Source organism: Alosa alosa, chromosome 22 (genome assembly GCF_017589495.1).
Source record: "Alosa alosa isolate M-15738 ecotype Scorff River chromosome 22, AALO_Geno_1.1, whole genome shotgun sequence".
Taxonomy (NCBI): domain Eukaryota; kingdom Metazoa; phylum Chordata; class Actinopteri; order Clupeiformes; family Clupeidae; genus Alosa; species Alosa alosa.
The window spans coordinates 2,587,482-2,610,981 of NC_063210.1; the positions used below are offsets into that span (position 1 = coordinate 2,587,482).

General features: G+C 45.9%; 2 protein-coding genes across 2 annotated transcripts in view; one reads left to right on the forward strand and one right to left on the reverse strand.

The window, feature by feature from the left end:
* LOC125287186 (inhibitory synaptic factor 2A) overlaps positions 1-19,801 on the reverse strand; it is a 36,040-nt gene extending 16,239 nt beyond the window's left edge. Inside the window, exons 1-2 of the mRNA XM_048232747.1 lie at positions 19,721-19,801; positions 3,622-4,858 (exon numbers count right to left, since the gene is read on the reverse strand). Coding sequence (XP_048088704.1) covers positions 3,622-4,853 — 1,232 coding nt within the window. The 5' untranslated portion in view covers positions 4,854-4,858; positions 19,721-19,801. The remainder of the gene's footprint in view (positions 1-3,621; positions 4,859-19,720) is intronic.
* dock1 (dedicator of cytokinesis 1) overlaps positions 1-23,500 on the forward strand; it is a 218,377-nt gene that overhangs the window by 107,599 nt on the left and 87,278 nt on the right.

The following is a 23,500-nucleotide window of genomic DNA, read 5'->3' on the forward strand; positions in this document are numbered from 1 at the left end:
TGGCCAGAGCATATCGTAATGGGGCCGGTGAGTTATTCCCAGCAGCACGTGTGTGTGTGTGTGTGTGTGTGCAGGTGCCAGGGCGTGCCGTGGGCATCGCTGCGCTCATGGTGGGGTTCTCTCCCTCAGGAGCCCAGGATGTCAGGGGCAGCTCTTGGCACGGCTGCCAGAGCACGACTGCTCACTCTCTCTCGCTCTCTCTCGGTCTCTCTCGCTCTACCAAAGGCAATTTGTGGCGTCCACCCCTCCCCCATACTCTCCCGCTCCCCTCCCTACCCTGGCTCCAGCACCGGAGATAATGTGTTAGTAATGGGCAGGCATGAGAAGCCAGCATCGGGGGGGGGGGCTACTCAACAACACCAGCCAGCCTCCGCTAGGCAGGACACTGCTGCGTGAGGCCAGCGGTCAGCCACGCTGCCTATAAATGGGCCTGGTCATCACAGGAAACAAATGATTCATCTACTGAAGAAAATAACTGCATCAACACCTTCAGACTCCTGATTACAAGTTAACAATCTATGGCTGTTTAAATATTCGTAGGTAAATTTAACTTGTACATGAAATGGACCTTTTTTCAGATTCAATATGCTTCATGTAGGATATGTGTTGTTTATGTCTCGTTGTATGTCTGTGTGCTTTGCTTGGACTTATGTGACTGCCTTGGTCTCGGCTGTGTGTGATTGGACATTTCCCAGGATGCGGTCAGCATGTCATGAAATCAGTAGCGTACCAGGCATCATGTCGAATGCATTGGACCTAAAGCCCTGTGGGCAATGTTCATCTGTTGAGGAAATGGCATTTCTGATGGGGACATCGCTCACTGCAGTGCCCAAATACATTTTTGCAGTGTTTGCAAAACAAATATGCTAAAAAACAACAACTAAAAACTTATTGTGTTTCACACATACCTTTAGTGTCTAAACTTAAAATACATCAAATGGCAAAAATGTGGAAAAAAAACATACTGCCATATTTTTATCAACTAATGAGAGAGATATTTATTCAACCTGTCCGGGGTCACAAAGGCAGTGTTCAGCTTAATGATTCAAACAACAAAAACAATTTGCACTTTAAAGGTTATGGTGGGCAGAGTTTGAGCAGAGAGACTCCGGAGTTCTTCAGTGCCTGCATACTTTTAGAATCTGCTTCCTCTTTCATTCTTGTGTTGGTTTGTTTCTGGGCAGCTAATGATCTCCCAGGTACATCAAGGAACTTTTGTAGCTTTGCAAGGCAATTTGTTTCTGTTTTAATTACAGTCTTGGATGATCGCCAGTGGCTTTGGTTGGCGCGACTCACATATTGCTGAAGTGACATCCTTTGTGTGTGTGTGTGTGTGTGTAGGGGGTAGCTTTTCTTTCCAAAAATACCTTTGTACTAAAATATAAACAACTGAAAACTCACTCAACATTTGATTGTTAACTGACATCATCATCATGTGCATATGTCTCCTTCACTCTGTCTTTCCCTCTTTCCCTGTCTTGTGTGTGTGTGTGTGTGTGTGTGTGTGTGTGTGTGTGTGTGTGTGTGTGTGTGTGTGTGTGTGTGTGTGTGTGTGTGTGTGTGTGTGTGTGTGTGTGTGTGTGTGTGTGTGTGTGTGTGTGTGTGTGTGTGTGTGCGTGCGTGCGTGCGTGTGTGTGTGTCTGTGCGCGTGCTGCTCATGCAAATTTAACAAGAGGGTCAAGTTTGGAATTAGGCTGTGCTCATTGCCTTATGCCATAGCATAAACCCCAGATTCATTAGCATGACCTCCAAGTGCTCCCTTCTCTGCCCTCTCCTCATCTCAAATTTTCCTCAACTTTTTACATTTCCCTTAAGGAACTTTTTATGATTCCCATGATAAGGAGATTAAGATATTAAACATGAAAATGGACTTGGTTCGTTTTTTTATGTGGTGAAGATTGAGAGGAGAGCTTAATTACCTCTTAAAGTATGCACATTCTGAGTAGAGCAACAGAAGGGGAAACAAGCCTTGTCACATTCAAATTCCCCTGGCTCACAGACTCTAAAGAAGATGCCTGGTTTTGAAGTCAGACAACAATATCTGGCGAAGCAGTGACGTGTTTTGTCAGGGTGGCACCTCGCAATTTGAAAAGACATGGGGAGTTTTGACACATCAATGGCACTCGCCCTTTCTTTCCCCTTTGCTCAATGTCAGAGCCCCGGCTATAGCCGGCAGGCTTGGCCCTCTGACTAGATAACAAAACGCTTTCTTCCACCTCCACTCTTATCTGCCTCCTGCCATCTAATTGGCCAGGGCTTATGGGGGAAGGCAGAGAGTCAAGCATGTGGTTCTACGCTCCAGGCTCGGAGAGCCCTCATGAAACCCCTTTCTGACAGCCTGCAATGGTTATTTTTATGTTCATTTGTGGTTTCTGGTGAAGCATGTTTTTTTCCCCCTCCCTTTTTGTGATCTTATTGAATGGCCGGGTGAATGCATCTTGTTCTGACCTGCAGGGCAGCTCAGAGCCCTTAGAGGAGTATCTGATGAGTACACACATTCCAATTTCAAACACACTCATTCTCCTACGGAAAACACCAGCATCTCCTCTTTTCTCCTTGTTAGCTAAATACGTTTTAGTTTCTGCTGATATTGACTGCAGTGGAGCCACTTCTGTCTTTTGCCAGTGTAATGGTTTTGTGAAGATCAACTATATTGGCTTACAATGATCTATACAGTCAAAACAAGCTATTAAAAGAGTAGTTTGTCTTTTCTTTGGAGACTTTCCGCCAGTTGTGTCTATCTCTGATCTTTGAACCCAATTCATTTAGACCGAGACCCAGCGCCCTTCTGTAGTACAGCTCTCTCACACCACATGCTGAGGATCACAATAGCACACACAGTGAGCAATGAACTTAAATTGCCCAACATACAGTACAGTAGTATCCATTTTGATCTTTTAAAAGAAATAACTTGTATTTAAGGTGCTGGGAATTGGAAGCACACTTTTGCAGACATTTCAAAGAAAAAAGCTGGCACCTCTGGGAAAGGTAACCTTGGTGGGAGAGTGAAGGATGAGGCCTGTGTGGCACTACTTCATTCCGTGGGTCACTGGAGCATTAGGGCCAAAATGAGGGAGATGATGTTTTTGGCATGCACACTGGCTGCTTCTAATCAGCCAGTCAGAGATCATCGCGGAAGGATTCACGCTCCACTCCTCGGGAGGAATGTCAATTGGACCAGAAATGTGATGAGAAGGGCAAAACTGTAGTGTTAAAACATATCAGTCTCTCATGCTGTGAATTGTAGCTTATGCATTAGGATCAGTTGTTGTTTGTGCACTGGTGGATTGTGGGTTGTTGTTTTTTATCATGCACTTTGTAAGCCTTATATATTTTAGAAAATGTTCTCATCCTCAGTTATCTGGTGCATTCTTGTTATTGCAGAGGGCAGTGTGTTTAATATTTGCTCATTTAACCTTCAATTTGATATTTTTTTGCACAGTGGGAAAGATGAAAGGTCACATCCTTCTTCATATCTTTAAATGATAATTGCCTTTTACAATTAATCCTCAATACATCAAACCTTAGGTACCGATAAGAGATAACGCATAGATCCTTTTTAAATTTCCAACAAACAGTTGAGTAACAGCAAGCCAGTTAGTGAGATGGAGATGGTCTTACCCCTCTCTGTGGGCCTCGCCCTTCTCCAGCTCCTGAATGACGCCCAGCAGCACTTTGATGGTTTCCTGACTGGAGCTGATCATGGTCTCCATGGTCTGAAGCTGTGCTTTTAGGTCCCCGTCCGGATTGACGGGCACAATCTGTTTGCATGCCTCCCCGCCTGCGGCCGCTGCTCCGGCTGCCCTCCTCTCGGACGCAGCGGAGGCCGCGGCGGTGTCCCTGACCACCTCCTCCATGGCACGCAGCGGCCGCGCAGACAGGGTGCCCGCGTGGCACTGCGCCTGCGTGGTGCAGCTGGTGCGGGGCAGCGTCTGCGACTGCAGCCCGTTCAGCTGCAAGCCTTTCTTCCGCTTGCTGTGCGCCGACGGGCTCTCCAGGCACTCCACCTGCGTTAGGGAGTTCCAGGCGATGGGGCCTGTGACCTTCGACCCCGTGTCCGACTGGCCCCTACTGGAGCCCGGCTCCTCTGAGTTGAGCCTCTTAGAGGCTGTGATGTCGTGCTCGTGCTGGTGGAGGCTCCGGTGGCTTTTACTCTTGGCGCCACAGAGCTGGTAGTCCGCGGCCTCGTCCGTGCTGATGCTGGCCGCCGTGTCGCCCTCGTCTGCCGAGCAGCTGAGCAGGATGGAGTCGGAGGAGAGTGGCCCGTCGGCGCAGTCGTCCCGCCGCGGGTGGTGCTCCACCGTGGCCACGCAGGTGTGCAGCTGGGCGCGCGTCTTCTCCGTCCGCCCGCAACTGCTGCTGCGCGATGACCCTGCCCCGGCCTCTGCGGGGTACTCGGCACCCTTAGCCCGCTTCACATCAATCACAAAGCCATTGTCCTGACCCCGTAAAGGCTCCACGGCTGCTGCATGCTTGATGGTGTGGCCCTTCTTCCTCTCAAACGGGAAAGTCTGGTATCGCTTGCGCAAGTCTGGGGAGGTCTGGACACCCGTGCTTTTGGTGACATTGGGGATGGAGCGCCTGGCAGGGACCGTCATGTATTTCCGGTAGGGCACCTTGTAGGACCCTGGCTTACCTCCCTTTGCTGCCGCGGCTGCAGCAGCTGCTGCCTGCTCATTCTGTGCCTCGCAGATGTCCTTGAAGCGCACCTGCAAGGCCTTGTTGCGCTTGCGCACCTGAACCTGACGGCTGGCGTCCTGAGTTGACTTCACCTCTAGGGCCAGAGAAGGGGCTGTCTCAGAGTCCGACTCTGAGTTGGTGAGCATGCACTTCCCAGCCTCCTTGCTCACCATAGTTTCTGTGGGCAAAGAGAAGAGAAGAGGAGAGAGACGCTTAGTCTGTAATGCTCCAAACTCACATTTAGACATATTCCACATACAGTAAATACTTCTTTATTTTCATGCACACATACAATTATTGCAGCCATTATTTAAGTTGTACACAACTCTGTAGTTGAACTCCAGAGAAGTTATGTTTTTTTGGCAAAAATCAAATGACTGAAACACTCTGATATCCAAACTGTTCAGGGACTGGAAGGACATGGAACATTTTGTACAAGTTGAAGTGATTTAGACTTTTAGTTATATGTACTAGAAAGGCCTGCTGTCGGTACGTACTCCGTATTAATAATTTAGAATGAACTTTCCAGACGTGGGCTCAACCTGTCAATGACATACTGTAGAGTAGAAAGTTTTTTTTATCTTTCCCTAACTGTGTGTAACTGACTACTCTCTTGGGCCCATATCTTTTATCTATTGTGGTCCAGTAATCTCTGCAATGCAGTAAAATCCTGCCATGATTTTTATTCATCTGGTGTGTTTCTGTGTGCCACATGAAGAGCTGCTCAGATCAACATTAATCTCAGTGGAAGTGGAGCACTGAGACAATAGCCCAATATGAGATGAGAGTGGCCAGGTTAACTGAGGTTAATGCCACAAACCGCTCAATCAGTTGTCCACTCACATAGGATGTGTTTTGCCACCTTTGTGAATTGTTTTTTCCACACTTTTTTGTGCAAAATCTTTCCCCCCTACAAGCCATATTCAATCCCTCTGCTTTTCTGCTTACTCCAAAAATTGCTGTCACTTCATAGTGGCCAATAACCAACTATGCTCTGATTGAGGCAAGGATTGATCTCAGATGAATGATTTGAAATATTCAATTTCACTTTTGTTCAAATTAATTTCATTGCCACTTTTTCAGATATTGCTCCCCTCTCTTAACAAAACTATATTTTTTGCTGAACACTTGCACACTGGGGTAGTAATGTGTAGATTTCTAATCTCACATTGGAATCATTGCCTCACCCACCATTGATCAATAGGGGGATTTTGTTTAGTGGAGCACCTACAAAGTAGATCTGGTAAATAAAGTGTAAACAGGCTTCTCAACTGTGGAATCAACAGTAACCAAGCAAACTATCATTCTCCGTAACCAAAGAAAGTAGTGCAACAAATTTAACAGGTCTGCCTCTTTTAAACTGAACATGCATGCCTATTCCCTACACGTCAGTGGCAACACAGGGGATCAGTGGGATGACACTGGAAGTAATACATTTGGTGGAGGAACCTCCACTCTGTTTTGCGTTGTTGATATGGAATCCTATGGCTGGAGCAGGTTCAGGGTTGATGCCCTGTAAGTCTTGCCTGACGATGCTTCTCACTCGACTGCGGCACTGCATTTTGCAGCTGGCGCCGTGCGCGGCTGTTGTCTTTGTTTGATGGAATACATTTGATTGTGAAAAGTAAACATCATCTCTTTTGTGATGATGGTAATTAGCTCCGTTACCGCCAGTCCAGTTTTTTTTTTTTCTACCTTTCCGCTCCAAGTAGCAGCGTGATTCCCCCCTGGCCCATATGGGTGAAAAATCTGCCCTAAATTCATCTGCTACGCTGTGACGTCCCCCATTTGAATCCTCTGTCTGTCGGAATCGTTAATCTCTGTGTTTGGAGAAATGGATGGGGTGATTTCAGAAGTGTTTTTTCATCATCTCCCTCTTATCCCATGGCTTGTTTGTCATTGGCAGTTAATTGCATCTTTTAATCTCCCCTTCTCACTTTACATTGACCTCGCCTACTGTGATGAGTGGCTCTGACGGAACCTCTATCTGTGCTATTGGCACTCCTCATTTGTCACTCGGCTCCTCTGTGAACTATGCCTGACGCCGCCTAATTTCTACCAACTCACACAGACACAGAGAGAGAGAAAGAGAGAGAGAGAGATAACAGATAAAGGGTGACTAGTGATTCAGCAACTTCCTCCTGACATGCTTTTCTAGACCTCTTGTCTCCAGGGTCAAATGGACATTTATCAGACATTTTAATGGATGGATGGAATAAATGGTTTTTGAGCAGAGCGCCCTTTTTTATAATGTCCTTCCTCCCTCAAGTTTGGGTCTCTTAAGCCCTTTTAGAAGTGCCTGACATGGGTTTACTTTCACAGAGGGCAAGCGAAGGAAATGAATAGGTGAGGGGCGATTTGAAGCATATCTACTCTACAGGCAGTTTCGGAATCCATGTATTGCATATTTTAAAGAGTAGAGGTCTTTGGACATGCACTTTATGAAACAATTGCATATTTCCAAGTACAATCTGAACATATTACACTGTAGTGCTTCCACCCAGCAACACCCAAAGTGTATTATTTTTGTGTTATAATGCCTGTTCACTATCGTTCACTATCCAGTATCATTGTTGATCAAAATGTGTTTATAGTCCAACAGTATAGGTGGATAGTTTATATAGGTAAATAATTTACAGATAATGCAACATGGCTAATTAACCATGTGTTAACATTAGCTAACCATGTTTTAGCTAATCATTTTAAGCAGTTTTGCTAAAAAGCATGTTAACATGTTAACTAGCATGCTAACTATGTTAACCATGTGACTTAGCTAACTTAGCTAATCATTTTAAGCAGTTTTGTTAAAAATGCTAACTAGCATGCTAGCATGCTAACTATGCTAACCATGTTACTTAGCTAACTTAGCTAACTAGCTACAGTGGATAGGAGTCATAGTTGATGGCAAGTAACAGTTACAATGGCTGAACAGTTAAAAAGTTCAGTAGTTTAAAGGGTTAAATTGTTTAACAGTAAAATATTATAGTGAGGACTTTTATTTTGAAACAGTTTTTGGCAGAGGAAGCAGTTGAACAGGATGTGTAGTCTTAATAGGGCCAGTTTGTATGCTTAAAGCCTGAGACTGGCAGTTGGTCCAGGTGGCCCTAACACCTGCCATAGGATTCTAATTGCTTAACGGCTCTATTGTGATGTCATCATCATAATGTTAAGTCAATGGGAAATTTTGATTAGTTTTAATTAATAGTTTAAAAAGTCTAAAAGTTACAAAAGCTGAAAAATACATAGCACCCATGTCCTAAGTAAGACCTACGTAACATAGTTTGAATGAAGTTTCTACGTTAAACGGTTGAAGCTGCATTAAGTGCGTTAGAAGAAGAATAAGAAATATAGCTGCAAGCAGCAATGTGGGGGCCAAGCAGGCAGTTCAGCAGGCCAGATTTGCCATGCAACTCAATGCAGTGGCATCAGGCATATAGCATTAAGCAGTCACAGCAAGTTCCATGTCAAACAACCCAAGATTGGCTGAGTTACAAGGTCAAGTTTCACATCAAAACATAACTGATTTTGTGGGGCTGAACCAGGGCTGAGTGTCGCCGCCCCCTCCCCCAGTCAGCCCACCGCCGCAACCACCCCTGCCCGTCCCACCCTGCCCCACTCTTGCACGCACGCTTTAGAATTAACTGGATGGAACTCGCTGTCATCAGTTTGACATCAAAAATAAAAGATCGATTGATTGCTGTGATTTCAATGCCCCCATAGATGTCAAAGGTCACCAAATTATTTGTGCATCATCAGGATGAACCAGACGGTTCTATGGGCTGGCATTGACCTGCATTGCAGAATAATGCAGCAACTACAGGCCAAAATACATTTTTGCCAATTACAGAGCCCCCTAGAGGTCAAAGGTCACCAAATTTCTTGAGCATCCTCCTGGTTGGTCCTGAGGGCCATGTACTAAGTTTGGTTTTGATACATGAAAACGTTGCTGAGATATGAGCTGACTTCCTGTTTGGCGGCTTCGCCGCAAATTTCGATTGGATATTACGGGTGAACAGTTATAGTTCCGAAGATGAAAATCTATAACTTTTGTGCGGCTTGGTCTGAAGGTGTTATGTGCTAAGTTTCGTGAAAATCGGACAAACTATGTGAGGCGTGAAACTTTTTAAAGGTTTTTGACAAAATCCAAAATGGCGGAAAATCCATCATGGCGGAAACTGACGTCATAGGGTGCGTTGAACTCTGCTTGGTCCAAGGATTCCAAAGATACCTCATTTTTGACAATTGGGCATACGAGTCAAAAGTTACGTGCGTGAACGCATGTCCAACTTTGGCCTGTTGGTGGCGCTAGAGCGCTGGAGGTGCCGGCATGAAACTTGGTGCAATTAATTATTGGCCTGTCCCCAATCAGTGTACCAAATTTCACAACTTTTCACCAGTCGGTTCTATAGGCTGCCATAGACTTCAATGGCGGAAGCGTAATAATAATAGGGAAGAAAAGATAGAATCACTAAGGGTTGCCCTGCAGCTTCGCTGCTTGGCCCCCAATAAGCATAAGAATAAGAAGCCTAGGAAGAACAGTACAGTGCATTTTCATGCACTGTAAAAAGCCTTGGAATAACAGTACAGTGCATTTTCATGCACTGTAATAAGAAGAAGCCTAGGAAGAACAGTACAGTGCATTTTCATGCACTGTAATAACAATAATAATTTTAATAAAACATACCTTTTTATAAAAATAATCTGTCACTATTTGAAGGGATATGCATACGACTGGCACAACACTGTCATAACCATGATTATATGACCCTTGTCAAGCTAATAGTATTTAGGCATATTTGTGGCAGGTAATGATGTCTTTTCAGCAATGTCAAGTTGTCATGAGTCATCAACAGGTTATGTCATCTTGGTTAATATCACATTGTGATGACAAAGCTGCCTGAAAGTTTTGTCATCTTGATTCATGAAAAGAAAAAAAGAGAGACATCCCAAACAGTGTCAACTTAAAAATGATATAAAAAAACAAATGGAACATTATGACAAACATTCATAAAGGCTCTTTAATGTTCTTGGCAGTTGTCATGTCATGGTTATGACAGTGTCATGTTCATTTTATGCACACCCCTTCAAATTAAGTGTTCCCAAATAATCATGTTACAAGTACCTAGGGGGATATTATGAGGGGGAGGGATTTTACAAAGATTCCAGGCCATAGTGTTTTGAAAAATGAAAACGATCTCGGCATGCTTACTTTACATGTAATGGAAGGCCATTCACTCTTTTACTGGTTATGCATTTCATCTGTCATCAAATGTTATGTCGTTACTGCTTCTGATCTATAGACATACGCATTCATCCTCACAGACATATTTGTGCATCTTTGACATGTGAAATGAATAATCCACTAATGTACATCCCAAACACCAAGGCTCACATGTGAAACACATAATTCACATAAAACAACATATTTCAGTTAGCACACATATTTCACATCTGCCTGTGGCAGTACTCATGTTGTTTGGGGGGGTGGAGGGGGTTATGATATGAGTGCAATAGATGTTGTGATGTCATGATGGTGAGCATATTATTCCCAGAACTTCATGTGGATGGACCCTGTCAGTGTAGGGCGATACACTACTCTCTCCCTACTGACAGGGCTCTACACTAACATTTTTTTCCAGGAGCACTTGTGCGCCCAAGTTAAAAAATTTAGGAGCACAGACAAAAATTTGGGAGCACAGTCAGTTCTGTACTTAACTTACACATAATCTAACATTACACTGCAGCTAACAGTTAAACATGCCAGTGCACCAATTGCGAATATTAAGAATGACTGACAACATTTAGACTACAGGAAACAGGATTTTAAAGATCAGTGCCTACTTTATTTTCAGTCTGTTCTATTTTCCTACATTTTGTTAATGTAAAATAATATAATACATTGCCATATTTGCATTTAGCCTGTATATCAAGTATCCTGCCAAATGTAGGCTAATTTATTTATTTGTGAATCCACCTGTAGCTAATCCAAATATGGCCATGGTGACCTATCTGACTGCATACTGCCTAATACTACTACTAAAACAGTCCATTTTCTCTTCCACAAAACCCAACATAGTCTAATCAAGGATATATATATTTTTTTATACTTTTATTTTTTATTTGAAATATCTGCATTGATGGGGGCAGTAGCCAAACGTTAGGCCTACTTTCGTTTTGCACTTAAGCTTGTATTCGGTGTAAACAAACAAGCATGCGTGGAAGCCTGGAGTTGTCAGTAGCGTTCTACCTTTGAATAAAATGGGAGTATTACGGGAAGCTACTTTTGTGCCTGTTCGCAGCCAATACATCAACTGGGCTAAAAGGCATGTTAGGTTACCTTTCCTTCTCTCACTGCATTCTCAGAATCTCATCCTGTTCCTCCTATATCCGATGAATTCGGTGGATAGAAGAACTAATTTCTTTTCATCTTGGCTGGCTAGTCTATCTTTCCGCTTTTTCTGCGCGCTCATGGATTTCATAGAAGCGACTACTACTATCGAGTCCCAACGCGAAACTGCTAACATTGATGGGAGGTGTAGTTTTATGCTGCATTCGCGACGTGATTCTATGGTTTGCACCAGTACTGTTTCTCGATGTTGCGGTGTATTTTGTAGACAAACATTGACATGGTTAGAAGTCATTCGCACCAGTGCGCCTAAATATTTTTTTGCACTCGCACGTCATCATTTTTACTCGCATGTGCGAGTGAAATGGGTGCACTGTAGAGCCCTGACTGAGCAAACATTAGCTACCATCATGGCAGAGCACTTCCCCATTTCCCAGCAGATGCTCCAGTAGGTGGAAGCGTGATGGAAGTGATTCCCTTCCTAAAACAAGCCATACTGCAGCTGTCTAATTTCAAGAGTTCATTAACTGCATCCTTCTAAAAGTGTACATTCACACCAACCTCAGGTCTGACACACGCACACATGCACACACACATACTGTACTCATACACGTTCACACTTTTACCAGCACAGTGAGTCTGTTCTATACAGACTACTGTAGGAATGATTAATTTGGTTTGTTTATTCATGCACTTAGATGACATGCAGACACTTGCATATAGTGTGCATTGATGCACATTTATTAGAATTGTTGTGCAAAACTGTATGACACTGATGATCCATCTGTCTTAATTAAGCACTTCAAAAATTCTAATCCCATTTTTACATTTAATTGCTTGAAGTACATATTTGACAATCAAAGAATCTGTTTGTATTGTAAGTATAAGGGCTCTGTGTGCTAGAAACAAATCCTTAGGTTCCTGCATGAATAATTAAATAGGCATAGTTCTAATAATCTCTGCCAGCAACCGTATAAACAGCCTTGTGATTATGTTAGTGAAATGCAGCATGTTAGCACACATAAGGCTGAAATTAATTTTAAAAGTAAAATGAGAGAAAAATGGGTCTTGTGGCAAGTCAGGGAAGCAGTCAGAAAAAAATCTGTGCTGAGAGTTATGTTAAGTTGCGTTAGATGGATAGAGTTTTTTTATTCATTTTTAATTTGCATTATTTATGTATCGACACAAGTGACACTCCTGAGAGGGCGCTCAACATTATTCCTCTTCTTTATGTTAGACTCAAACTGCTTTCAGTCGCCAACCACGTACATTACAAGCACAAAATTCATGGCCTCATTTTTTGAGAAATTAATGTCATATTTTATTAATGGTCATCCTACACCCCCTCCCCCTTTCCTCCCTAATAAAAAGTGAGATCACTGTTGAACTGTTTGACATGAGTCACATGGCACTGCTCCCAGTCCTCCAGCAGAATTTCATGAAAAGAGATGCAGCCAGTGTTGCTATGGAGAGAACATTTGTTTGCTAGCCAAGCCCAACAGCAGGGCCTGTTGGAGGTAGTGCCTGGCCCCATCTCCGTGCAGCGCGCCGGAGCTCGTTTGTCCTCCTGCACGGGGCTGGCTGTGTGATTGGCTTTAAAGGGCTGCATCGCTGCAGTCTTTGATAACTGCATTTGGCACTAGCGGCCATGGTGAAGCCTGGCCACAGTTCTGCGTGGGGCTGCAGTTATGGAACTGTTTTTGCCCCTTCACTAGAATCCTATTCTCCGTGGCCATATTGCTACTCAAGGCTATTTCACTTGACCCTGTTTAAATTGCGTTGTGCTGTTGTGCTAGACCCGGGTTATATTGTCTGGGGTACTTTAGAGTTATTGTGTTGGGTTCTCGCTAGGTTATTGTATTGGGTCATATTTGGGCCGTAGTTGCATAAGTGTTGGGGTATTATTTTAGGCATTAGTTACATAACTGTGTCAGGCCATTGTTCTGGCCTGTGGATATGTTACCGTGTAAGACTTCTGTTAGGTTGTTCTGCTTAACCCTGGCTGCATAACCCTGGCTGGGATGGCTACGCATCCCTAGTCTTCCAGTGTACCCTTGTCGGCTGTTCCTGGCCACTAATGCTGGGAAAATGAGTCATAGTGCAGAGCATGTTTTTATGTGTTTATCTTTTCCATTTGGGGAGAAGTGAAGTGAACTGACCCACAATGGTACTTCATAGGTGACCCACACAGGAAGTCATGGTCGTGTGTGTGTGTGTGTGTGTGTGTGTGTGTGTGTGTGTGTGTGTGTGTGTGTGTGTGTGTGCGTGTGTGTGCAAACGAGTGTCGGTTGGTGCGTGTGTGCATTTTGTAATTTTTGTTTTATTTTTTTTTATGTCTCTTTTTTCAGCAGTGTAAAACTGGAGGCGACACAGCTGATGTATGTGCACAGCTGCTTTTTTTATGTTCCCTTTGCTGCTGACACCCGACAGCGCTGCATGATGGAGAGGCTCCTTGCTGCATTCTGGAGGCCTTGTATCCCTTCTAGAGCCCTGTCCAGTTAAGAGGGCTTGATGTCTTCACAGGGACGCTACATGTGCCAGTATCTACTAGAATACCAAGAACGAAGCTCACCTTTGCAGTCACACTTATTATTAGATGGAGAAGAAACTTGGTGATATTTTTTTTTCACTCTTAGTTACTGGCAAAATGAAGGATGGTGACATGTATGCAAGGGTGTTCTCTTTGACTTGCTTTTAGTGGAACACTTTGTAGCTCTTAAATAGTAGCCTTAGAAATGATGTGCCATTGGATTTTGCTTTTACTGTGTTGGTCTGACAACAGACATTTATTTAGTATAGTTTTGACAGTTCAATTGCCTTGGAGACATAACATCAGCAGTGACAATCTCAGTGCTAGAGCTGCTGGCCTGTCGAGCGTTCATTCCATTTGAAATACACATTTGTCTTTCACTTTGTTTTAGTACTTAATCTAAATGCACCATGTGTATGCACATGTCTACCCATTACACAAAAACAATCACTCATATGCATGCATTCATTATCAGCTGAGCTGTCTTGTTGCTATATTCAGCAGGGATTAAATATTTTCCTTCACTATCAACCCCCGTGAGCCACTATTCAAGAGTCAGCCATTAGGTAAATGCCCGTAAGCACTTGAGTCAGCTTGCTACATAGTATGCTTTCTCTGGCAGTAATAGTGCTCTGAAAAGTGCTCATGGTTTGGATTGGTAGGTTAGCAGTAGTAAGCTTCTATAATGGCCGGTTTGTGATGGACATGTGCTGTTGGCATCCCAGGTGGGATAGAGGCAGTAAGTATCCTTCAAAGCGTGTGAGGACTGCATTTGATCCAAATTGGTGGAAATACACCGAGGCCCGGTGCTGCCATAGTGACGCACACTCGTCTTGTGTTCCGAACACAGCAGGAAATCCCAGGGCCCGATTGTGGACGGCTGCTGCTGCTGCTTTGGAGCAGGGGGCATCCTCGGCTAGCGCCTTAAATAAATGAAAGTCTCACTCGCTCAAAGCTCTCTCACTCTCATACGGAGAGTCTGTGGATGCTGCAGGGGACTGTCTGTAATCCGGCTTTACTTCTGCGCTGGCTCTTAATTTATTTATTTAGTCTGGTATGTTCCATTTCTAACCATAATTACACACAAAGGATATTAGAACAGCTTTTCAGCATGACTGCAACCTCTTTAGCCAAGAAAATAAATGTGTAAATTCAGTAGACTAACCTTATTTTTCTACTGTGAGACTGTATATATACCTGTTTTTATGTGTGCGTGTGTGTGTGTGTGTGTGTGTGTGTGTGTGTGTGTGTGTGTGCTGTGGGGTTTTACGAGAGCGCCTGGTAAAGCAGCGCAGGGTGATGGAGATGATGGTGCGGTGGCCTGGGATGCTGGTGCATTAATGCGCGAGTAAGTGCTGCAAATCCTTTGTCAGTTAATCGGATGCTAATGCCCTAAGATGGAGACGTAGACACTGCAAGGGGTTTTAAGGGATTGTGTTTCTAATAATTGTCGCTCGGAGCTGGGTCAGGCACGCCATGGCCTTTTCATTTCAAAGAAATTGCACTCAGCTGTTGATGTGTTTTCTGTCTGTGTCCAGTGTATTCACATCAGTGTGTTGCGCTTGGAGTTCTTGCTTGTGATGGGTACATTTTGACACACAGTGTAGTGGTGAAGGATCTGTCGCACCTGCTGTGACTATCATTGTTTTGCATTGAGTTTTCATAAGTGTTGTTGTTTCTTTGAGTTGGTGGAGTAGGAGAGGTTTCAATAAAGAGAGTGAAAATGTCAGCTAAGAATTTATCCTCCAGTTTATTTCTCTGATTCATCTTTTCCCATCAGCTCTTACTGTAGCCCTTTCCCTGTCTTCCATTTGATTCTTTAGCTAGACATAACATTCTCCGAAGCCTGATTTGCTTCACATCCACATATTCAAATAGAATTGGTGGCAGGAGGAATCTAAGGAATGGATTTCAAAAAAAAAAATGCTTGTTTGTGTTTTTGTGGTGATTTCACAAATTTGCCTTGTTTCAGTTTTTGTGGGTGGTCTCCTAAGAGCAAATTCCACAAATAGAGCAACAACTTCTTTATTGCTGACATTTTCACTCCAGCATCTCCCCATGTGTGCACACAGCACCAAAGGCCATTGTGCGCCAGAGTCAGTGAGCAGCCAAGGCAGCATTAGAGACATTTCCTCAGCAGACCTCTGCATCCAACCAATCAGACGCTGGGTGCAGCTCAATCCTGGCATATGGCCTCAAAAATGACGGTCACCATGACAAGGCTGATGATGTGGCATGACAGAACAATGTCAGGCAGTGCAGGGAGGTATGGAGAATGTCCTGCTCAGATCTGTGGCTCGGGCCAGCTCAACCAATCACCAAAATAGATGGGATGTTGACTGTGTAGTTTGTGTGACCTCTGTGACGTTAGCCTAAATTGGTCTTATTCTAACAGATGGTGCAGTGGAAAAGTGTGTGTGTGCGTGTACGCGTGTGCTTGTACGTGTGTGCGGGTGTGCACGAGAGAGAGTGGTGTATGTGTATGTGCATATATCCCCAGACGACAGTATAAAAGGAATCGATTGGTCAGGGTTTAGACTCCTGATCTAGTTTACTGAGAGCCAGTGTCATACTGATCTCTTGCAAATGGGTACAGTACCGTAGATGCTGTCTGTTTGCTTTCTTCTTCTCTTCCATCTTTCTTATCTCTCTTTTTCTCTCTCTACTTGTCTGTCAATCTCTCTCTCTCTCTCTCTCTCTCTCTCTCTCTCTCTCTCTCTCTCTCCCTCAGAGCTTGGGTAATAGGAGGATCCCCTGCTGGCTTTGTGATTTGTGCAGCCTGACTCCTTTTTCTTAACTACAGAGAGACTGAGCGCAGAGAGGGGGATGGTGGATGAGAGAGAGAGAGAAAGAGAGAGAAAGAGAGAGATGGGCCTGATATATCACGTTGTCATCCTTGTGCAAGTCATGAGCAGGCTGCTGGGCAGACACAGAGGCTGTCCTGAGGGAGAGTTTTATATATACACACACACACACACACACACACACACACACACACACACACACGTGGATGTGACCCATCAAGGTCCTTAGGAAATGGGCCCTCGTGCTTCACTTGTGGTCACCTCAGATCAAGCTCCTGTCCTCTCCATTGGTGTCTAGTTCCATCCCGCTCTCTCTGGCCCAGTCTGACTGGACTGGATCTCTCTCCTTTTGCCTGCCTTTCACATCAGCCTTTCACATCAGTCTGCTCTACCTGCACCTCTTGCATAGCTTTTCATGCCATGCAAATAATCTTCTTTCAGAAGGGAGGGCTCTCTCTGGTTCTGTGTGAGCATATTTGTGTGTGTGCCTAAGTATTTCTGTCTGTGTGTCCATGCTGTGTGGCACACCCCCGTTGCACTCGCAGTGCTGTTAATTGGCTGCCGTTTCAGGATTACGTATTCCCTCTCCCGGTCGCCCTGCATCTGCAGGACGCTAAGCTAATGCAGCCGGCGGCCTCCGTTAGCCCTTGGCCCTGCGCTAGCTAGCTTCAGCTGTGCTAAAACCGCTCCGGAGCCCGGGCCAGTGCAGTTAGCGGCATTCACTGCCAAGTGGGATCAGGTGTCTAATTTGTGCTGTTTGAGCCTCGCTTCTGTATCTCGTCCCCACACACACACGCACACACGCGCACGCGCATGCAATCACTCCCCTTCTCCCCTCGGCCCTCGGCCCTCGCGCTTTTTTGGACATGAGGCACATGGGGTAAGGGGAGTCTTAATAACTAATCCCATTAGCACATGAAAGGCAACATCTGGTTTATGCACAGGAAGCACACAGGCAGCTATAAGCAAGCATTTTGTGAGTGTGTGTGTGAGTGGGAGTGAGAGAGAAATGGAGAGATTGTGTGTGTGTGTGTGTAGATGAATGAGCCCTGCAGCATTTAGTCTATAGAGAAAAGGCTTACCTCGTTTCTCATTTGGGAAACGTTGCACTTTGTTTCCTCCCTCTATGCTAAATATTGTTACCCAAAGCGGTGGTGGAATCGGTGGTAGTTCCTGGACATGGTACTGTATGCTGCATTCTCCTTCTGGTTCTCTCATCCTGTCTCTCTCTCTCTGTCCTCTTTTCCTCTCTCTCTCTCTCTCACTCTCTCTTTTTAACTCAGTCTCCCTTTGTGTTCTTGTCTTGTTTATCTGCAAGTCTTATTTTGGTGATCATTTCAGAGCCCAAGGGCCTCTGGGATTCTCCTGCTTTCTGTCTTCTTGTTCTCTCTCTCTTTTTTTCTCTCTCTCTCTGCATGGGTGTGTGCATGCATACGTGTGTGTGTGTGTGTGTGTGTGTGTGTGTGTGTGTGTGTGTGTGTGTGTGTGTGTGTGTGTGTGCATGCATGCATTTGTAACTATGAGGCTACATTCAGGTCAAGATATTTTTTAATGGTGAGCTTTAATTAAAGCTTTAATGGTGAGATGGCTATAGTTTATCTGGAGTGCCTGCGTTAATTCCTTAAAAACAAGTTCATCATTATGTGAGGACCATTCACATCATCTCCGTCCTTTCCTCTGGCTCTCCCAAAGCCACTCTTGGTCTATTTCTCAGCCTCTCTGAGGAGAAGGAGCCAGATGAAAGGATGATGCTGTCTGTGTGATGAGATGAGATGGGGGTGTTAGGGTAGCGGGACCGTGGGGAAAAAGACACCCTCTCTGTCAGCTAGTTCAAGGGCAATCAAGATCTGTGGTAGAGGTAGATCTCTTCCACACACACACACACACACACACACACACACACACACACCACATCAGTCTGGCTCCTGCTTTGCTCATTTGGGTGAACAGAAGATAAGCTGAGTGTTTATGTGCTGGTGTTTGTGTGTTTGATACTGTATGCAGCTTGCTCAAGCGTAAATTGATATATGCTTGCATCTGTGTGTGTTTGTGTGTGTGTGTGTGTGTGTGTGGTGGAGAGAGAGTTGCCCCTGAGAGAGCATCAGTAGGCAATGGTGGGATCATAGCATCCATTAATCTACATTACATTCCAGTTAAGGTCCCTTTTCAGACGCAGTCATCTGTGTGACGCATGACGCTCTCTCGTTCCATATTCATCTTTCTTTGTCTCCCCCTCTTACCCACCCTTTCTGTGTCCATCTCACTCCTTCTCTCTCTCTTTCCCTCCCTCCTTCCCTCTCTCTTTCTCTCTCTCTTTCCCTCTCTCTTTCCTCTGTGTCTTCCTCCCTGTCGTCCATCCTGTGCATATCTTAGTGCTGCACAGTCAACTCTCACACTCCATCAGCAGCAGGGACCAATGCTAATGTTTCCCAACTTCAAGAAAAGCGTCTCATCACAGACAACCTGGCGCCATTGCAGTCCTCATCCTCCTCCTCATCCTCCTCCTCATCCTCCTCTTCATCTTCCTCCTCCTCCTCCTCCTCCTCCCATCCACCCAAACCAAATGCGTTTGTATTGCCAAGCCAAAGAGAATGAGAACACAAGAGAGAAGAAACAGCAGCCCAAGGCCAAACAGCGCGACACACACACACACACACACACACACACACACACACACACACACACACACACACACACACACACACACACACACCTCGCCGTGACAGCTCAGACGTACAGTGACATGCAGTCACTGCAGGGCACCCAGAACTCGTCCCCTGACACTTTAAATTTATTCCCGTCAACTTTCTTCTCTCTCTCTTCTCTCTCTCTCTCTCCCCTCCCTCCCTCCCCCCCTGCCCCCCCTCTGTCCTCTTCAAACTCCATTCCAAATGTCAGAGCATGGCACAGCACCGTCACGACGCACATCCCTAAACATGACTAGGGGAAACCCCCCACTCCTGTCTCCTCACCCCCCTCCAGCTGAGGGACAGAGCTGCTTAATGCCCTCACCCTTTCCACCAGAGGAGAGGAGAACCATACCCCACCCCCACCCCCTAACCCCCACTTCCCCAAACACATTTTTTTTTTCCAGAGGTGCACTGATCTGCTCATCCAGAAGGATAGAGAGATGAAACAAGGCAGAGGGTGAGAGGTGAAAGAGAGAAGAGAAGGAAGGAGATTAAAAAGGGAGAGAGAGAGAGAGAGAGAGAGAGAGAGAGAGAGAGAGAGAGAGAGAGGAGAGGGAGAGAGAGAGAGAGAGAGAGAGAAGAGAGAGAGAGAGAGAGGGGGGGAGTGCAAAGAGGGCAACAACAGCAGCAGTGGCGGTGGAGAGAGCGTCAGCATCAGCAGCACACTCACCTCCAGTACGCTTGTCAGTGATGAGAAAGCAGGGTTGAGCTGAGCTTCCAGCGTGCGCCAGTGCATGTCTGAGTCCCAAACCCCACGCTGTCAGGTGCAAGGCCCAGGGCCTGGCCATGCTGGGGAGTCAGCGGGTGAGCAGGGTGGACATCAAGCTGCCGAATGGGACGGGCGGTTGGACTTGCGGGCGGGGCGGGTGGCTCATCAGCTGTGGCGTGGCCTTCCCCACCGCTCCTGTGTCCGCTAAAGCCAGCCCAGAGAGTGTCCGCCAGAGAGCGAGAGCACTATTCCTCTGCTGTCCGCCTCTCCAGCAGCCCCACACTGCACTCCTCCGCTTGTTTTGCTCTGCCCCCTCAGTAGCTCCGTTTGCCAGTCCCCCCCTCCACTCTCTCTCCTCTCTTCTCCTCTCCTCTCCTCTCCTTTCTTCTTTTCTCCCTGTTCCCCGTACTCCTGTGCGACTCTGGCTGGTGAAGATCTCGCACTCACACACACTCGCGCGCTCCCTCTCTCCTTCTCTCTCTCTCTCTCCCTCTCTCTCTCTCTCTCTCTCTCTCTCTCTCTCTCTCTCACACACACACGCACACACACACACTCGGGCAGGCGGCCGGGCGTCTGGAACGCTGGAGCTGTGTCGGGTGCTCAGGGACGGAAGGTGAGCGCGCTCAGATCCTCCATCCTGCTGCTGCCACCGCCGCTGCTGCTGCCGCTACTGCAGTCCTGCTCTCGCACTCCGCTCTGCGCTCATGTGAGTGTGTGTGAGAGAGAGAGAGAGAGAGGGGAGGGGGGGGAGAGAGGGAGAGAGACAGAGAGGGAGGGTGAGAGGGAGGGGGATGTTTGTCGGGAAAGTCCAGCGCTCATATTGACTACAGCTGGTGTGCTGCTACACTAGAAGATCTCCTTATCTCACACAGCTATCACACACACACACACACACACACACACACACACACACACATAAACACACACACACACACATGCATACACAGACATACACACATCATCCAGCCGCCCACACAAAAAATACACAAAGGAGCAGCCTTGATGTTAATGGGATGCTTTCTGATCAGTCACTCGGGTCTCCGTCTTCTTTCTCTCTCTCTCTCTCTCTCTCTCTCTCTCTCCCTCTCCCTCTCCCTATTTTCTGTGTGCTCTTCCCTTTGGTTTTTTGAGTGAGTATGTCTCCTCTATTATTCTCCAGCTCCAGATGTCTGACAGAAGTGTGTTCTCTGCTGTTGCCTGATGAGTCTCTGTGGAACAGATATCTCTGTGCCCTTGTTGTTATGAAGAGGTGTGTGCCTGTGTGCCTGTGTGCCTGTGTGCCTGTGTGCAGGTATGTGATGAGTCATGCATGGCAGTCGTGCGATAAGCTCTTATGTAGTGTTTAGTCGGTAGTGGAAATGTTTTCTTTCTGCCCTATTTTGTTATGGTGCTGCACATTGACTTGAGCTCAACCCAGCAGGAGCTTGCTGTTTGGCTTGATTACACATAAAGACATGTTTAATGGGAGTGTTTTGTTATCATTACACCCATTTATAATGAAGTTCACAAGGAGAGGCCTTGAGTCTGGCGGGCCAGATGGGATGACCAAGGTCTTCTGCAGCATCTTGCTCCATAATGATTGCATGGACCCTTTTATTTGGTGGGAGGTTGCATCAGAGTACAGTCATTCATTTGGTTTGTGTGTTTGATTTGTTAATAATCACATCTGTTGAATACTTTCAGGCTGTATTGGGTGCAATAGTGCCTGTTCTGTCCCCTGGCTATTTGCAAGTATTCATCACATAAATTCACTTAATTGTGCAGTCCTTGATTCTAGCAAAATATTTTACTCAACAGCCAATCGAATATCCCCCCTCCTTCAGTGCGCCCAAAGTACTTGGTTATAATTGAGAACTCCAAATTCAAATGCAGTTATCCAGATACTTTCACCCTGCAACCAGATACTCCTTTAAGTACCTTGTGGAGGCCAGCGTCTCTCTGTATAGGCGTTTAGCAGATGTATTTACAGTGCTTGATGGCATCCTCACACACTCAAAGCCATTTTTCCACAGAAGCCTCTGCCTCTCTGGAGTGAGCTGGGGAAGCCTTTAGTGTCATCTCTCTCCCTCGCTCCCTCTCTCCCTCTCTCTCTCCTTCTCTCGGCTGCTCACTGGTGCGTTCACACAGCCATCGTGTTAATCTTTCTCTTCCCTCTCCCTTTCTCTCTTTCTTTTTCTTTCTTTCTCTCTCTTTCTCCCTCTCTCTCTCTCTCTCCCCCTGTATTTGGAGCTGGTGTGAATTAGGGTGTCCTGGCATAGTTGCTTGTCAATACTCTGTCTCACCTCAATCTTCGCCAGTAACAGCCCTTTACCCCCTGCACCCCCCCCCCCACCCAACCCCGCCACCAATCTTCCCAATCTCTCTCTCTCTCTCTCACACACACATGCATACACACATAGATGGCTGGTGCAAGCGGAGGTGTTGAGGCCTGGTCCCGCCATGCTGTCATACAGGGTTTTTTTTAATAGCCTGGTTCACAGAAAGAGTCAACATGTCTGCCTGCTGAACCCCTCAGGGCGTCCAGTTGTGTCACCACTCCTCCAGCGCCCATAGTGTTGACCTCCTGCCCTCTGTCCCTCCATCCCTCTCTCTGTCATTCACTCTGTGTGTGTGTTCTCTCTCTCTTGCTCTTTCTCCGTCCTCCTCTCTCTCTTCCCTTCTCTCTCTGGCACTCTGTCTCTCCGTATCTCAATTTAATTCAAAGCTGCTTTATTAGCAGGCCTGTTTGGATGCAGTGTTGACAAAACTAAGGCTTAGAACAACAGAGGAATATAGCAAGTGTAAAAAAGAGAAATGCAAAAATAAAATGACTTCAAATAGCAGCAATAATATTGAATGAGATGAGGAGGAAGAAAAAGTGTGTGTGTGTGTGTGTGTTTCTCTCACACCCTGGCTGTTATTGCATGTGTGAATTATTTGTACAGTATATGCCAGTTGGGGACCTTGTGATGGGTTGTGATCCAGTGGCTTTCCCCTCCAGGACAGAGTGCTGGGCTGCCCATCTGTAAGGGGGTGGGAGGGAGTCAAGCACTGTCCAGGAGCTCTCCCCTGAAAACAAACACGCCACCTCTGCCTTGAGAGAGGCCTGCTGCTGACTCTGCAGCCATTGATTTCATTATCGCAGATCCAATGCTGCCCTCAGGGCTGTCCGCCGGACACTCCGCCTCATGTCCTTCACTTGAGCCCACTATTTTTATCCGTCTTTGTTTTTCTGTGTGTGTGTGGTGGTGGTGGGGGGGGGGGTACGCAGTGATGAGTTTGTGTGTACGTTGTCTGCATGAAGTGCCGTTGCAACACTAGCTAAGAATCGTTGTGTCAATAAGAGGGCGTAAGCTGTGCTGTTTGGATTGTGTTTTCATCTTTACCGTGTGTCCTGCCCACTAATGACTCATCTGGGTTGTTTCCCCCAGTATGTTGGTGGAGGGTGTCCTGTGGTTTGAGTCTCCCCACTCTGCCTCTGTGCCTTCAGGGCAGTAATATCCATCTGGCAAGGTGACCAGTTGGAGGACTGCCTTTTCCACTCCCCTCAGCCCAAAACAAATGGAGGAGCACATTACCCACTTGTGTCAAACAATGTCAGACAGGCCCAGTGGCTCATACAAGTTTGTTATTTTGTTAAAAGGAAAAGAAATTCAGGTGATCCCTCCTGACACTGGCTACTTTATCATTTAACTCATGGAGCCGTTGTGGATTGGCTTCTCTTGGCAGGAAAGTTTAAACAGCACAACCCTTTAAGCCTTG